At 53.5% G+C, this 16,436-nt stretch overlaps 1 protein-coding gene across 1 annotated transcript; it reads right to left on the bottom strand.

Moving 5' to 3' along the window:
- Nucleotides 1-7,433: 7,433 nt before the first annotated feature.
- Ccdc194 (coiled-coil domain containing 194) lies at nt 7,434-11,653 on the bottom strand. The gene is made up of 4 exons (XM_051169770.1): nt 11,327-11,653; nt 9,959-10,055; nt 8,328-8,460; nt 7,434-7,889 (listed from the first exon to the last, which is right to left on the bottom strand). The coding sequence occupies exons 1-4, from the start codon at nt 11,651-11,653 to the stop codon at nt 7,742-7,744; spliced, it is 705 nt and encodes a 234-aa protein (XP_051025727.1). The 3' UTR covers nt 7,434-7,741.
- Between the last annotated feature and the right edge of the window lie 4,783 nt (nt 11,654-16,436).

Raw genomic sequence — 16,436 nt, 5'->3', positions numbered from 1 at the left:
GTCCAGCAGGGGGAAGGGCTGTCTGGGCCCAGAGGCTTGGGATGGAGGTGGCGCTGAGCAGCCGGGTGTGGGGTTGGGAAGGAGGAAGTTCCCAGGGGCGGGCAGGAAACCCTGTGTGACCTTTGGCCTTTGCAGAGCTACCCGGTGATTCTTGATTCTAGACCCTTCCTGGCCAGCCGCTGGGTGGGGGCAGCAGGGCTGGGGGCTGCAGCTGGGGCCCAACAGGCCCTGGACCGGGGTTGGCCAGGCAGGTGGGGGGGTGGGGGGGGGAAGGGGGAGACCACCTCAGATAGGGCAGAGTGGGAGCTCCGCCTTGAGTTGGGGTCTGGCCAGCATGTAGACCCAGAAAAGTAACTTTCTCCCCTCCACAATCTGGTTCTATCCTGTTTACAGAAGGCAGCTTTTTGCCCCCATTAAGAGTGGGTCTTGGGCTGGAGAGATGGCTCAGTGGTTAAGAGGGCCCCTTGCTCTTCCAGAGGTCCCGAGTTCAAATCCCAGCAACCTCATGGGTGGCTCACAACCATCTGTAATGCTGATGCCCTCTGCTAAAGATAAAGCACTCATATGCAATACAAAAAAAAGAAGAAGAAGAGTGGGTCTCTTGTTGTCCAGGCTGACCTCCAAGTGGCTGAGTAGCTTAGGATAGCCTTGAACTCTTGTCTCCACCTCCCGAGCTCTGGGATTACAGGTATGCACCACCACCCCTGACTTGTGTGGTGCTGGGACTGGAGCTCCGGGCAGCTGGTGTGCCAGGGGAGCATGTTAAGCAGTAAGCCACACAGAGCTTGTTTCTTTTTAATCTTCATTGTTCTCCTCTGTGGCCTCTTCTCTTCTGCCTTCAGGGGGCTCTGGGTGTGGAGCGCTGGCGCACAGGTTTCGAGGTAAGTGCTTTTTTTTGTTTTTGTTTGTTTGTTTTGTTTTGTTTTTTGAGACAGGGTCTCTCTGTGTAGCCCTGGCTGTCCTGGACTCACTTTGTAGACCAGGCTGGCCTCGAACTCACAGCGATCCACCAGCCTCTGCCTCCCAAGTGGTGGGATTAAAGGCGTGCGCCACCACGCCCGGCCTGAGGTAAGTGCTTTTATTCACAGAGCCATCTTCCCATCACCCAGCATAACTCCGAAGGCCTTCCTATAATGCCTGGAAGACCAGCAGCCTTAAACTATGAGATAGGGTTAGAGATGGCACAGCAGCAAAGAGCCCTGGCTGCTTTCCCCCAAAGATCTGGGTTCGATTCCCAGCACTTACACAATGGCTAATAACCATCTGTGACTCCAGTCTCCGGGGAATCTGATGCCTGCTTCTGGCCTCTGAGGGCGCCATGCCCGCACATGGTGCACAGTCAGACATGTAGGCAAAATAGCCAGGGAAACAAAGTACAATAATAAATAAGAGCCAGGCACAGAAGCCGGGTGTGGTGGCGCACGCCTTTAATCCCACCACTTGGGAGTCAGAGGCAGGTGGATCACTATGAGTTCGAGGCCAGCCTGTTCTACAAAGCAAGTCCAGACAGCCAGGGCTACACAGAGAGACCCTGTCTCAAAAAAATAAATAAGTAAAATAAAATAAAATAAGAGCCAGGCGCAGAAGCACACGCCTTTAATCCCAGCACTTGGGAGGCAGAGGCAGGTGGATCGCTGCGAGTTCGAGGCCAGCCTGGTCTACAAGGCAAGTTCCAGGACAGCCAGAGCTACACAGAGAAACCATGTTACGAAAAACCAAAAAATAAGTAAAATAAAATAGCCGTGGAACTTCTGTAGGTACTGAAAACTGAAACTCGCAACCACACGCCTTAGGGCTGCCGTGTGATGGCTCAAAGGCTCTATACAGTGAGAGGTCAGAGTCTCTAGTTGTTGATGCTGTGAACCCAGCAGACAGCAACACCGGTGGCTGGCACGTGAGTGGCAGGGTCCTGTGGAAGACCCCGGGCTGCAGGCAGCAGCGGGCAGTGTCAGGGTCGGTTCTAGTAGAGTTGACCGTGTTGTATGATGGACAGGAGGCGTTGCCTGAGTGTACTTCGAAGCATGAGGTCAGTTAAGGGGCCAGCGAGATGGCTCAGTGAATAAAGGTGCTTGCTGCCAAGCCTGACAGTGTGAGTTTGATTCCCAGGACCCACACGGTGGAAGGAGAGACTGGAATCCCACCACACACAAGCAAATACACAGAAAACAAACAGCGGTGCCTCAGCAGTCAAGACCATGGCTGCTGCAGCAGAAGACTCGAGTTCTGTTCCCAGCACCCTTCACTAACTCCAGTTCTGGGGATCTGACACCATCTTCTGGCTTCCACAGGCACTGCACAGTGGGATGCAGAAACATATGCAGGCAAAACCCGTCCACGTAAAATAATAAAACGAAGCCAGGCGTGGTGGCACACGCCTTTAATCCCAGCACTCAGGAGGCAGAGGCAGGTAGATCTCTGTGAGTTCAAGACCAGCCTGGTCTACAAAGTGAGTTCAGCCAGGACTACAAGACAAACCCTGTTTCAAAAAAACAAAACAGTAATGATAACAACAACAATAATACTAGGAATAAAGTCAGGAAAGGAAAAATAAGGCAATTGTAAACTCTCAGAAAATCAAAAAACCACCCTAGACCCAATGGTGGTCACGTGTTGGCATGTTGGCAACTGTTAAATTTTAAGCATACATACTAACCTCATTTATTTATTTATTTTCTTTTTCTTTTTGGTTTTTCAAGACAGGGTTTCTCTGTGAAGCCTTGACTGTCCTGGACATGCTTTGTAGACCAGGCTGGCCTTGAACTCACAGAGATCCACCTGCCTCTGCCTCCCGAGTGCTGGGATTAAAGGCCTGCGCCACCACGCCGCATGTAACTTCATTTCTATGAAGATCAAAATGATATTTTCTTTTCTCACGGTAATTCAATCTCAGAGTTTTAATTCATTTTTTGAAGCAAGGTTTCATGTACCCTAGGCTGCCCTTGGGAGTACTGGATTAACAGGAGAGAGCTAAGCTGCGTGCCTGTGCATGCAAGTGGGGGGGGGGGGGGCGGGTGTCAGAGGACAACTTCTAAGAGTCAGTCCTCTGCTTCCACCATGTGGGGCCCGAGGAGGACTGAAGTCAGGTCCTCAGCTGGGAGGCAAGGGCCTTTGGGGAACCATCTCCTGAGTGCTGAGGATGCAGCCGAGGCTCCACAGCGCTCAGCTTTCCTGCACGGAGCCTCCGGGGCCCACGGAGCCTTTTTGCTTTTCTGTTTGCCTTCCCTGTCTGTAGTGGTCCTGGTTCACTGACGGCACCTCCATTTGTTTCTTTCAATGAGGAGAAAGGTCAGCCATCAGTGTGTCCAGCTCCAACCTCCTGTTGTCCACTAGCACACGGGACACAGCTGCCACCAGAGTGCCCTCAGCAAGGCCGCTGCCCTGCCCACTCCTGCCAAGCTGTGGAACATCTCTAAAAATAGATGTTCCGAAGCCTTCTGCCCCAACCCCTGCCAGGTCATCCCTTAGGGAGGGAGAGAGGGAAGGAGGAAGGGAGGGAGGGAGAGAGGGTAGGAGAAAGGGAGGGAGGGAGGGAGAGAAGGAAGGGAGGGAGGGAGGCAGGCAGGCAGGCAGGCAGGCAAGACTCCTGCCAGGTCAACCTCATTTCCCTGATGGGACAGTTCTGTGATTTTCCTGAAAACAATTTGTCATGGTCACAGGAAACTTTGCCCATAGCTGCGTCCTCATTCCCTCGGATGCTCAGGCCAGAATCCTCATGGATGTTCCGCAACCCCCCCAACTCTCCCCCGGCCCCCCCACCTCCTCCCCCACCTTTTCTTTCTCTCTAAACGGAAAACAATCAATTGGGCCTGAGTTGTTTGTTTAGGTGGGAACCTTTCGAAGGAAGTCTGTACTTGCCACCAGCTGGACAGCTCAGTCTTCACGGAGACAGGAGGTTTAAAAAAAAGTCATTGCAGTGGTTAGGGAAAAAATGTCACAGTTTGTTTTTTTGTTTTATTGTTTTGAGACAGGGTGTCACTATGTAGTCCAAGTACTGTGAGGCTAGGCTACTCGAAGGCTTGCCTTGAACTCACAGCAGTCTTTCGGCCTCAGCTTCTGGGGTGCTGGGTCACAGAAATATGTAAAGGAAAAAATGGCTTTTTCGACTTTTTTTTTTTTCCTTCCAAGACAGACCTGGCTAACCTGCAACTTTTTGTTTGTTTGTTTGTTTTGTTTTGTTTTGTTTTTGTTTTTCGAGACAGGGTTTCTTTGTGTAGCCTTGGCTGTCCGGGATTCGCTTTGTAGACCAGGCTGGCCTCTAACTCCCAGTGATCCTCCTGCCTCTGTCTCCCGAGTGCTGGGATTAAAGGCGTGTGCCACCACGCCCGGCCCTAACCTGCAACTTTTGATGTAGATCAGGCGGGCCTCCCATTTGCAGAGCCTCTCCTGCCTCTGCACCGTAAATTCTGGGGTTGAAGGTGTGTGCGCCAGCAAGCCTGGTGGAGGGCACTGTCTTCTGCCAGCCGGACACACCCTCCCTCTCAGTTCTCCGTGAATATGTTTCCGGTTTTTAGGGGAAAATGATGCAATTAGGGGCAGCATAGTGGAGTGTCCCTTTTAGGACTCTGAGGTGAGGCTCCCAGAGGATGCCGGTCATCACCACCGTGGGGTACCTGTTGTTGCCCCCACCCCACCCCCACTCCTGTACTCATAGGAGGGGCCTCAGTGTGGCACAGACCATACAGGAAGGACAGTTGTTCCTAGGCATGTGCTGGGACAGGGGTAAGAGACAGGTCGGGACAGATGGCTCAGAGGCTAAAGGTGCCTGTCACCAAATCTGAGGACCCTCTTTCCCGAACCTGCCTGGTAGAAGGAGAACTCACTCCTGCAGGTTGTTCTCCGACCTCTGTGTGGGCACCATAGAGTTCTATATAACGCAGTAATAATGTAGTGTTTTTTTAAGTGAGAGATTCATGACTCAGGGTGGAGTGATTTGCCCTGTGGGCCCTCGGCTCTGCAAAGGGTTGTGTCTTCAGCACTGTAAACAAACAAACAAACATGGTTCAAAGGCTGTAGGGAGCTGGTAGAGCTTGTCCAGCATGCCGTGGCCTGTCAGCCCAACACTGGGGGCCAGGGCAGAAGGAGCAGGAGTGGGGGTCATCTTCAGCTACATAGCAGGTTGGAGGCCAGCCTGGGCTACATGAAACCCTGTCTTAAAACAATCAGAGGCGCCAGGCGTGGTGGCACATGCCTTTAATCCCAGCGTTCGGGAGGCAGAGGCAGGCAGATCACTGTGAGTTCGAGGCCAGCCTGGGCTACAAAGTGAGTCTAGGACAGCCAAGGCTACACAGAGAAACACTGTCTCGAAAAACAAAAACAAAAACAAAAACCAAACAAAAAAATAAATTAAAAAAATCAGAGGCAGAAAAGAGCAAGCCTGGGGCTGCTCAAGGAGGGGCAGGCCAGTCACATGACTCAATTCTGTGTCACCAGTGGAGACTTGGCACACTGTCACTCCAAGTCACCGTGACCGCCTGCACCCGTGCATCCTGGTCACAGCCTCCCATGGTTCCCTGTTGCCTTCCACATTCAGACACTGCCTTTTCTGAAAGTTGCCCCAGCAGAGTCTCACCGTAAGCCAGGCTGATAGTCTCCGGACTGTTGTAATCACCGCTGCGGATGTTATTTGTTTGCTTGTGACAGTCTCATGTAGCTCAGGCTAGTCTCAGATTTCCTTTGTAGGCAAGGCTGTCCCTCATCCTGCGGAGCTCCTCAGTTTTCAGGGCAGGGCTACCGTCTCTGTCCCCACCTCGCCGCTCTGTGTGCTGCGGCGACCCCTGGTGGAGCGCAGCGGAATGGCAACTAGAAACTCCTCGGCTCCCTCTTCCAAGTTACAAAAAACAAAAATGCCTCTTTTTCTTTCATTTCTTTTTTAGATACTGTGTCTAAAGTTCTACACCTAGCACTCTGACACTGAACTACACCCCCAGTCTCCCCACATCCCTCCCCCCCCCTTTTTTTTCGAGACAAGGTCTCTCTGTGTAGCCCTGGCTGTCCTGGACTCACTTTGTAGACCAGGCTGGCCTCGAACTCACATGATCCACCTACCTCTGCCTCCCGACTGCTGGGATTAAAGGCGTGTGCGCCACCACGCCCGGCTCCGCATCCCATTTTTAAAGTTGTGTTTCTATATATCTGTGTGTGGTTACGGGCAGCAGAGGCCAGAAGGGGGCGTCGTATTCCCGGAAGCTGGAGTTACAGGCGCTTGAGAGGCACTGGATTGTGGGTGCTGGGGACCGAACTTGGGTCCTCAAAAAGAGTAGCCAGAGTTTTGTTTTTACCTCTGTTCCATCTCCAAACCCAGAGGATGTGTTTCTCTGCAAACGTAAGGTGTTTACAAACGTTTTGGGCTTGGCTTTGCTTTTGTTTGATAATCAGGCCCAGGTGGGTCTGGACCTCAGCTTCCCTGTTTGCCAGCTGAGGTGACAGGTGCCCTCTCCATACTGTGCACTGTGTTTGTGGGATGTAGAAAAGAACAGGCTTTTGGTTTTGTTTTTGGCCAGGCCTGGTGGCGCACGCCTTTAATCCCAGTACTTGGGAGGCAGAGGCAGGCAGATCTCTGAGTTTCAGGACAGCCAGGACTACATAGAGAAATCCTGTCTCAAACAAACACATGTTGGTTTTTCGAGACTGGGTTTCTCTGTGTAGCCCAGCACAAGCAAATGTTTTTACATTTTCATTTATTCTGTATATCCTCTGCTTGCAGGTATGTGCACAGCTAAAATGTAGTACCAAAGTAGGCGGGAGGGCGGTGCTGGGTCCTCCTGGGACCAGTGTCAGTGATGAGGGTGCTGCCTTAGTTACAGGGCCTCCTCTTCACCCCACCACACCCCCCAAACTCCTCAGTATTCATGGGTCTGAGACTGGCGGGTGTTCACTGACTGGTATCTGCTGCACTCAGCCTAGCTCCAGTGCGTGGAACAAACGGAAACAAAGAGTAACTTAAGATCCGGATGGAAAATATCCAGAAATTCACTGTATTAGTCACTTTAAACGTGGATAAGCGGTTTCAAAGGGAAAATGAGCCAAGTTTGTTGAAGCAATGCGGGACGGTGTGTTTTCAGGCCAACCTGAGCTACATAGGAAGATGTCTGTGGGGGGGGGGGGGGACCAAACCAAAAAAACCAACATGTTAAACATTAATTGTAAGGCTCACAAATAATGTGAAACTAAGCGCACATGAGCTCGTTGAGCAGGACGCTGGTGTCAGCCCTCAGCGATGCCGGGGCCTGCATAGCTAGTGAGGTAAAAACCAACTACGTGAGACCCAGTGGAAGGGGAAGGGGGAGGGAAGGGGAGAGGGGAGAGAGCGGCGGGAAGGGCGGGAGGGGAATTAGTAACCAGCAGTCATTCTTTTGAGCCCTTTCCCTCTGTGTGACTCAGCAAGATCCCCGTCCTGCTTCCTGCGCTGTCCTGTCCTGTCGCGCGGGCTCCTCCACAACGCAGTCCCCCGGCCCCGACCCTCGAGGCTCCTTAGGACTTGTAACCGCCATTTGCGTGCGCCCCGGTTCTCTGTTGAAATCGCACCTGGAGTTGTTTGTGCTCCTACTGGGTGAGCCCAGCCTTGACTACGGGATGCAGGTTGTGTCGCGGACCCCAGGGACACCAGGGCCTGGGCGAAGGAGCCTCAGTTTCCCTATGTGGAACGGTTGAGTCTGTGTGCTGCCACCTGGGCTGTCGTGGGTGGAAAGCTGCGCGTGGATGCTGCGGGCCACGCTTCTCACGCACACTTTCCGCCAGGTCCCTACTGGAGATCGCGAGGTGGCCTCCGGCAGCCCTTGGTGGGTCCAGACCTCGGTCGGGAGCGGACGCTGGGCTTGGACTTAGGTCCCGAGCGGAGTCGGGGGCGCGACCCTCTCCTCAGGGCGCCGAGCTCAGCTTCCAGGGCGTAACTGCAGAAGGAGGGAACTGTGAGCTCCCGACACCCCCACACCCCGTGTCCGTCTGGGGGTCTCTACCGTCAGGGCTCCCCCTCCCCAGGGATTCCGGTCTCTCCCTCCCCCCCAAGATCCTCCCCAAACCCCTGACTGACTCTTCTCGTTCCATACGCCTTTTCCTTGCAACCTTGTTTTTCTCCCTGCTCCTCCTTCCCTAGAGTGCCACATCCCTTACCCAGTGACCTTACCCAGACCTTCAGCCTGGGGACCGCACCCCCAGACAACCTATTCCGGCTACCTTCAATTTCACCTCCAATCCCCGCCCACGTGGCCACCCCGCCCAGTGTGGTTAAGCCACGCCTCTACATACAGATTGGACCAAAGAACCGCATTCCACATAGTCATTGGCCAAAGGCCCTGTCCATCTGCCCCGCGACCCGCCCTTTAACTCACACGCGCTCCGTCAGCGCCACCTCGCGGCCAAGGCAGGCCTCGCCGTCTGCCTTTGCTGCGCCTGCGCGCTGCAACGCCTCTTCCAGATGTTGCTTGGACTCAGCGGCAGCTGCCTCCCAGCGCGCCAAGGCTTCTGCAGGGGCCAGAGAGCCATGAATCTGCGTGACTGGTGGATGCTTGGCTTAAAACATGACTTTCTATGTTCATCATCATTATCGTCATAGTCATTATTTCAATATTTGTTTTTGGTTTTTTTGTTTGTTTTTCGAGACAGGGTTTCCCTGTGTAGCTCTGGCTGTCTTGGACTCACTTTGTAAACCAGGCTGGCCTCGAGCTCACAGTGATCCTCCTGCCTCTGCCTCCCAAGTGCTGGGATTAAAGGCGTACACCATCACCACCCGGCTCATTTCAGTGTCCTTAGTGGTTTTTGGAGACAAAGTCTCATGTAGCCCAGCCTGACTTCAGATTACTACATAACCCGAGACTGACTCCAAATGCCTGATTCCTGCCTCCAGCCTCCCGCGTGCTAGCACCACACCGGGCGCATGCAGCTTTTGTTTTTGCTTTAAGATTGGGTCTTACTGTGTAGCACAGGTTGACCTCAACGCACAAATATCCTCCTGTCTCAGACTCCTGGGTCCTGGGGTGACAGGTGTGCCTGGCTTGTGCATGCTGCTCTGGAACCCAGGGCTCTCTGTGCTAGGCAAATTTTCTATCTGCCAAACACAGCCATAGTCTAGTCTTCGTTATTTTCAAGTCAGCTGTCCTGGACTCACTTTGAGGATCAGGCTGGCCTCGAACTCTCAGAGGTCTGCCTGCCTCTGCCTCCTGAGTGCTGGGATTAAAGGTGTGCACCACCGTGCCTGGCCTTCTTTTTTACTCTGTTTGTTTGCTTTTCATTAATGTCTTTTTTAGATGGTTTGCACAGGAACTGCAGGTCTATGCACTGCGCAAATGTTTCTAGGGATCTGCCTTGCCCAGACTCCCACACACACACACCGCCACACCAGCCCACCTGCGAGCCTTGCCCAGGCCCCACCCCCACACTGCCACACCAGCCCACCTGCCAGCCTACCCAGACCCCAGCCCCACACACTGCCACACAAGCCCACCTCACCCAGACCGCACACACACAGCCACACCAGCCCACCTGCCAGCCTTGCCCAGACCCCACCCCACACACTGCCACACCAGCCCACCTTGCCCAGACCGCACACACACAGCCACACCAGCCCACCTGCCAGCCTTGCCCAGACCCCACATACACACACTGCCACACCAGCCTACCTGCCAGCCTTGCCCAGACCCCCCCCACATACACCACCACACCAGCCTACCTGCCAGCCTTGCCCAGACCCCACACACACACTGCCACACCAGCCCACCTGCCAGCCTACCCAGACCACACACACACACACACACACACACACACACACCTCCACACCAGCCCACCTGCCAGCCTCGCCCAGACCACACACACACACACACACACACACACACCTCCACACCAGCCCACCTGCCAGCCTCGCCCAGACCACACACACACACACACACACACACCCCACCACACCAGCCCACCTACCAGCCTACCCAGACCACACGCACACGCACACGCACACACACCAGCCCACCTGCCAGCTCTCCGTTCTCCAGCCCCATCTGCGTGCCTCTGGCTTCCGCCTGGTCCATCTCACTCTTCAGGGCCTTCAGCTGGGCCTGGAGGCGGCTCTGCAGACAGGAGAGAGGGGAGGAAGACAGGAATAGAGGAGGGGCTCGCTGAGCTCCCCCGGAACTCTGACAATGTTTGAGGCTCACATTGGTTCCTCCTGAAAAGCAGGCCTGGCTCCCTTGAGACATCTTACAGCAAGGAGGACGCACATCCTACCTAGATGTGACCTCCAGAGCCTCAGACACTTCTCCTGTGTAGTCAGAGGGTGCGTGGGGGGCCATGCTGACGTTCCCATATGGAGATTAGAGCCCTGATGTTTTGTACTCCAAGGTGGCCTCAATGTTGTGGTCCCCCTGGCCCAGCTTGCCAGGACACTTTGAGTTTTAAAATTCAAATGTCATCTGGACAGTCACCTCAACACTTGGAAGGTAGAAGAGGAAAGATCAGGAGTTCCAGCCAGGCAGAGCCTCAGCCTCAGTTCAAGGACACACTGGGGACCTTAGGCAGATCATGCCTCAAAAGAAAAAAGAGGCTGGGGGCGTGGCTCTGGGGCGGAGCCCCTGCCTAGGATCCCCCAGTGAGGGGCTGAGGGCGTGGCTCAGGGGCCGAGCCCCTGCCTAGCATCCCCCAGTGAGGGGCTGAGGGCATGGCTTAGGGGCGGAGCTATGCCTAGGATCTCCTGACATTCCTACCCTCTGCCTCCCTTGTGCTATGATGAGAGGTGTGTCACACCATTCCTCCAATGACTGGGTTTTGAGCACTTCGTTTCATGAGGCTGGGCAGTCAAGAGGGTTAAGAAAGCTTCTGAAGCCAGGGGTAGTGGCGCACGCCTTTAATCCCAGCACTCGGGAGGCAGAGGCAGTTGGATTGGTGTGAGTTCGAGGCCAGCCTGGTCTACAAAGCAAGCACAGGACAGCCAAGGCTACAAAGAAACTCTGTCTCGAAAAAAAAAAAAAAGCGTCTGAGGGGGTGGCCCCAGGAAAAGGAAGGTCCTGCTGGTACCACCCCCAAGAGGCCAACTTTAGTCTCCTAAATTACAGGTGACATAAGTGTCTCTCTCTCAAAATAGGACTGATGGAACCTAAAGCAGGAGTGAGGCAGCACAGAGAAATCTGACACAAGGTCACTAAAAGCTCCAGGGCCTGGGCTTTTTCCTTGTATTCAGTAGCAGGAAGAAGAGCTGTTGTGGATTAGAAATTAGACTCCAAGAGGAACTGGCATTTTGGAAGGTAGGAGGAACTAACGTAGCTCCATCCCTAGGGAGTTAGGGGACGCTGAGCTGGGCAAGCAGGCTCTCTTTGCGGAGTTTCTGGCTTTCCCCTGCCCCTACCTGGTGATCCTTGCAGGCCTTGAGCGCCACCTCCAGCTCCATCCTATTGCCCTCTGCTCGCTGCAGCCGCCAGACCAGGCTCTCCTGACGCTGCTCAGCCTCGGCCAGCCGCCGCCTCAGTTCTTCCACCTCGGGCGCCGAGTCTGGGGGCCACACCGTGGAGTTGACCTGCTCGGGTTCGGGGCAACGGGGACCCCGGGCCGTCGAGGCCGCCAGATTCCAGGCCACCAGCGCCCCTCCTGCCGCGGCCGCCGCCAGGAACACCGCAGCCCCGCATAGGGCCAGCAGTCGCCAAGCGCGCCCCGGCTCCGGGCCCGGCTCTGCCATCCTGCCGCGGCTCTGACCCTAGACGGGCCACTAGCTCTTAATTGGCACCTTGGGGCTCTAGGGACACCCACGGTTCCGCCCCGCCCAGCGGTGGCTTCCCGAGGGGTGGGGAGGGGTGCGCAGGAATCACTCCGGGCGATTAGCTTAGAGCACTCTAAGAAAAGACTGGGGGCCCTTCCACCAAACCCCTCCGAGCCTCCGGTTTCCCTGAACTCAGTGACTGGTGAGAGTCCCAAAGGGGGGAAAACTCCAAGGACCAAATCTAATTAGGAAGGCGTGAATGACAGGTGAGCCAGTTCTGTTGATGGAGAACTGAGTCTGGGAGCTGGGAGGGTAGGGGCGCGGGTGTCCTGCAAGGTCTCCATCCCTACTGTGCTCTGTCGCTAGAGGGCACTCTTTCCATGCAAATGAGATTCAGGCAAGGGTCTTTTTAAAAGTTGTGTTGGGGGCTGGAGAGTTGGCTCTAGAGGTCCTGAGTTCAATTCCCAGCAACCACACGGTGGCTCACAGCCACCTATAATGTGATCTAATGCCCTCCTCTGGCCTACAGGTGTACATGCAGGCAGAGTACTGTATACGTAATAATAAGTAAATCTTAAAAAAAAAAAGTTGTTGTAAAAACTTTTTATTGCATTTTATTTATTTTGTGTGTGTGTGAGAGGCGTGTAGGGTCTGCCCAGGTCAGAGTTCCGCTTATTTCTCTTTCCAAATTTGTGGGTCCTGGGGCACCCCAGGTCATCAGACACCAGGGGTCTGCCTTCATTTTACCCGAGTCTCCTTCCTTGACTGCCTCCACATTCCAACTGAGCCCCTAAAAAGCGAAGCCTCACGTTTTGCTTCGTCCTCTACCCTGTGACCACGTGGGCCCAGCACACAGGACGTACTCGCTAAGCGTGAGCCGAGGACTACTTGCTGTGTGCCCCTCATTTAGTTCGTGAAATGGACGGTGTGTCCCGTAGCACATCCCTGTCAGCCCTGGTGAGGGTGCTAGGCTGTTAGAGGGCAGCCTGGGCTACATGAGACCAGGCGCCGAGGCTCAACGCTGACGAGAATACAAGTAAAATGTTCTACTAGGCCAAGCCAGGTGTTCCCCGCCCACCATGCCTCTGATCACAGCACTCCTGAGCAGAGGCAGGGGAATCTCTCTGAGTTTGAGGCCAGCCTGGTCTTGGAGAGAAAGAGAGAGAGAGAGAGAGAGAGAGAGAGAGAGAGAGAGAGAGAGAGAGAGCGCTAGCGCCGGGCATAGTGGCGCACGCCTTTAATCCCAGCACTTGGGAGGCAGAGGCAGGTGGATCGCTGTGAGTTCGAGGCCAGCCTGGTCTACAAAGCTAGTCCAGGACAGCCAAGGCTACACAGAGAAACCCTGTCTTGAAAAAAGAAAAAGGAAAGATATTAAATGACATGGAAGTATGGAATTAAGCTAGAAGACTGCCGAGTTGAAGTCAAATTGTGTCTGACAGGCAGCTGAGCTCCTTCACCTGGACGGGTCAGGAACATAGGCCACTTGCTCCTTTAGGGCCCCTTGTCAGAAGGAGCCAATGTTTGTCAAAACACCTGGGAGAATGGCCCGAGCCTCAGTGAGCCAGGTTGGCCTGAGTGAATCCCCAGAGGTGGCACCTGGAGCCACAGTGTCCCGGTGACCCCGCTTCCTACAGCAGATGGAGCCTCCAGGAAGGTCTTCTCCACTCTACAGCTCAAAACGCAGGGCCCTGACTGTTTCTCATCAGGGGCCTTCTTGGGCAAGTTGGGGCTTCCCAGACTTCAGTGAGAGACTGACAACCTTGTCTTCCCATTGGCGGCACATGGTGGCATTCCAAAGTTCACCCCAAGAAATCTATAAGTTTATTACAAAGCAATTGGTAAACGGTCTAGAGCAGGAGAGGGGGGAAGAGGTGACCCATCCAGCATCGATAATGACCCTTCTCGCCCCTCGTTCTGTGAGAGAAAGTCAAGAGCCAGCTGTGACAACACTTTCCAACAGGCACAGCTGAACTCATGAATACGGCACTGTCAGCCTCAGAGGAGAGGCCTCTATCCAATACCACTAGAGAAGAGCCCTAAGTACAACCAATGAGGCTCAGGGGTGGAGCCTCTGCCTAGAATCCCCCAGTGAGGGGCTGGGGGTGTGGCTCAGGGGTGGAGCTCCTGCCTAGAATCCCCCAGTGAGGGGCTGTGGGCGTGGCTCAGGGGTGGAGCCTCTGCCTAGAATCCCCCAGTGAGGGGCTATGGGCGTGGCTCAGGGGTGGAGCTCCTGTCTAGGATCCCCCAGTGAGGGGCTGGGGGCATGGCTCAGGGGTGGAGCCCCTGCCTAGAATCTCCCAGTGAGGGGCTGGGGGCGTGGCTCAGGGGTGGAGCTCCTGTCTAGGATCCCCCAGTGAGGGGCTGAGTGTGGCCAGCATTTTGGGGTCAGGCCTTGGGGTTGTTCCCAGAACACACACACAAAGCAGTTGGACAGCCTCAGACCCTGTACAACCTCAAGATATAGTATCTTGAAGATCTAGGAGATCCTGCGCAACATGCCAGAGGCTGGGAAGACCTTGGTCACCAGTTGTGCACCTAGAGAAGGACAGCGATGTGAGGCAAACAAGAATCAAGGCGCAAAACGATTTGTGGGTGCCAGTGAAGGGGCATTTGGGGATCCCCAGGGACACACTGTCTCCAATGGACATGGTGGGGTGGAGGGAACACAGAACAGTGAACCTCAGCATCACAGGCAGGAAACGGCAGAGACAATAGCTGGGTCCCAGGAGGATGTGGAGGAAGGACGTTACCAGAGGAATGCATGTTTGGCGAGGGAGGACCCAGCTGGGGGGGGGGTCGCGAAGGGTTTGTGGGATTGGGAGGCTCAATGTGCTGCAGCAGTGGTACCCCTGAGACAGAAGGCATATCCGAGCTGCGCACTGCAGGACGGGAGGAGTCTGGGAGGCAAAGTTGAGAGGCTGTCCTTACCAGGGTTTAGCTGAGTGTAAACTGGCTTAAATCATGCGGTGCCTGTTCTTGGGTATCAGCTGGACCACAACTGGAATTAACCAAACGATAGTAACCAAATGCTGCTCACACCTGTGTAGGATAGTAACCAAATGTTGACTGCTCACACCTGTGTAGGATAGTAACCAAATGCTGCTCACACCTGTGTAGGATAGTAACCAAATGTTGACTGCTCACACCTGTGTAGGATAGTAACCAAATGCTGCTCACACCTGTGTAGGATAGTAACCAAATGCTGCTCACACCTGTGTAGGATATTAACCAAATGACCACTCACACCTGTGTAGGATATTAACCAAATGTTGACTGCTCACACCTGTGTAGGATATTAACCAAATGACTGCTCACACCTGTGTAGGATATTAACCAAACGACCACTCACACCTGTGTAGGATATTAACCAAACAACCACTCACACCTGTGTAGGATAGTAACCAAATGTTGATTGCTAACAGCTGTGTAGGATATTAACCAAATGTTGACTGCTCACACCTGTGTAGGATATTAACCAAATGCTGCTCACACCTGTGTAGGATATTAACCAAATGTTGACTGCTCACACCTGTGTAGGATATTAACCAAATGACTGCTCACAGATGTGTAGGATTGTTATTTACTTTTTTCTTTTCTTTTTGTTGGAGTTATTATAATAAAATTGCGGGTTTTTTCTCTTAGATTCTCTCTTAACTTGGCTATCACACAAATAATTGAGACTTGTTGGCTCTGATTCCTTAATGATTTTACTTTATTAGTAATGTATTAAAGGCATGCCCCTCCCTTACAACTTGACTACCCTAACTAGAAGGGAGAGGAGATTAGGGAGGACAAGCATGACACCTTCTGGGTATCAGTTCCCTGGGGCAATGGCATAATTCTCAGGAGCCTTACAGATCATCTACCCGACAGAAGCAGCCACACCATCTGAGGCACAATTCCCCAACTCTCTCAGGCAGACTGATCTGTCTGCAGTTCCCTCCTCCCACTGAGGGCCATTTTGCAATACAATAGCCTGGCCAGGGCCGCAGACAACTGTTTTAGGCTGATACTTCTTCCTCTGAGTTCATCTCAGATCTTATTCAGTTTGTAGAGGCAAAGTCTCCGTGGGTGGCATCCCAAAACTGTTTTCACCTTGGGTCCAAACTAAAGCAAGATTATATTCTCTTCACAGAGACTCTTTTATATTTGTTTATAAAGCTTTACAACACAATATTGAGCAGTTTATGTCTGTTCTTAACCTCTATGTTATCCTGACTCCATCTTTGCCAAAATCCCCAAGTTAACCTATTTTTCTAGGGTATAAGGTGACTGGATGCACTCGGGAGGCAGAGGCAGGCGTATCACTGCGAGTTCGAGGCCAGCCTGGTCTACAAAGCGAGTCCAGGACAACAAAGGCTACACAGAGAAACCCTGTCTCGAAAAACCACACACAAAAACAAATTGAGAGAGTTTGGCATATGTTCACCGTATAAGACTACCCCTCTTCCAATGCATACCCTATGCAGCAGACTCAGGCATGTGCCAGCCTACACTGTCCCTTTAAGACTTGCTCCACACTCAAACGGAAGTCACACAGCTCTCCCAGTCAAATGGGCAGGTTCTGGTGGACAGCCAGTCCATGCTTCCATTCTCCTCCTCCAGTTACAGGAAGATATGTGCAGCTTGGTTCTCTCTGCTTCCTATTCCCCGCACAGAGCTGGGGAATCGGCTGAGACACACACACACACACACACACACACACACACACACACACACACACCATCTGTGCCGGACATATGAAGCAAGGGGAAGCAAGCTA

This window comes from Acomys russatus, chromosome 27 (genome assembly GCF_903995435.1).
Source record: "Acomys russatus chromosome 27, mAcoRus1.1, whole genome shotgun sequence".
In the NCBI taxonomy this organism is placed as follows: domain Eukaryota; kingdom Metazoa; phylum Chordata; class Mammalia; order Rodentia; family Muridae; genus Acomys; species Acomys russatus.
This window is presented reverse-complemented; position numbering and strand designations above follow the sequence as displayed.

Excerpts from the sequence above, each read along its gene's own strand:
- Ccdc194 (XM_051169770.1), bottom strand. The coding sequence starts at position 11,653 with ATGGCAGAGCCGGGCCCGGAGCCGGGGCGCGCTTGGCGACTGCTGGCC. Across the intron at positions 10,056-11,326 it reads AGGCCTGCAAGGATCACCAG|AGCCGCCTCCAGGCCCAGCT; the intron begins GTAGGGGCAGGG and ends TCCTGTCTGCAG. Across the intron at positions 8,461-9,958 it reads GGAGAACGGAGAGCTGGCAG|AAGCCTTGGCGCGCTGGGAG; the intron begins GTGGGCTGGTGT and ends TGGCCCCTGCAG.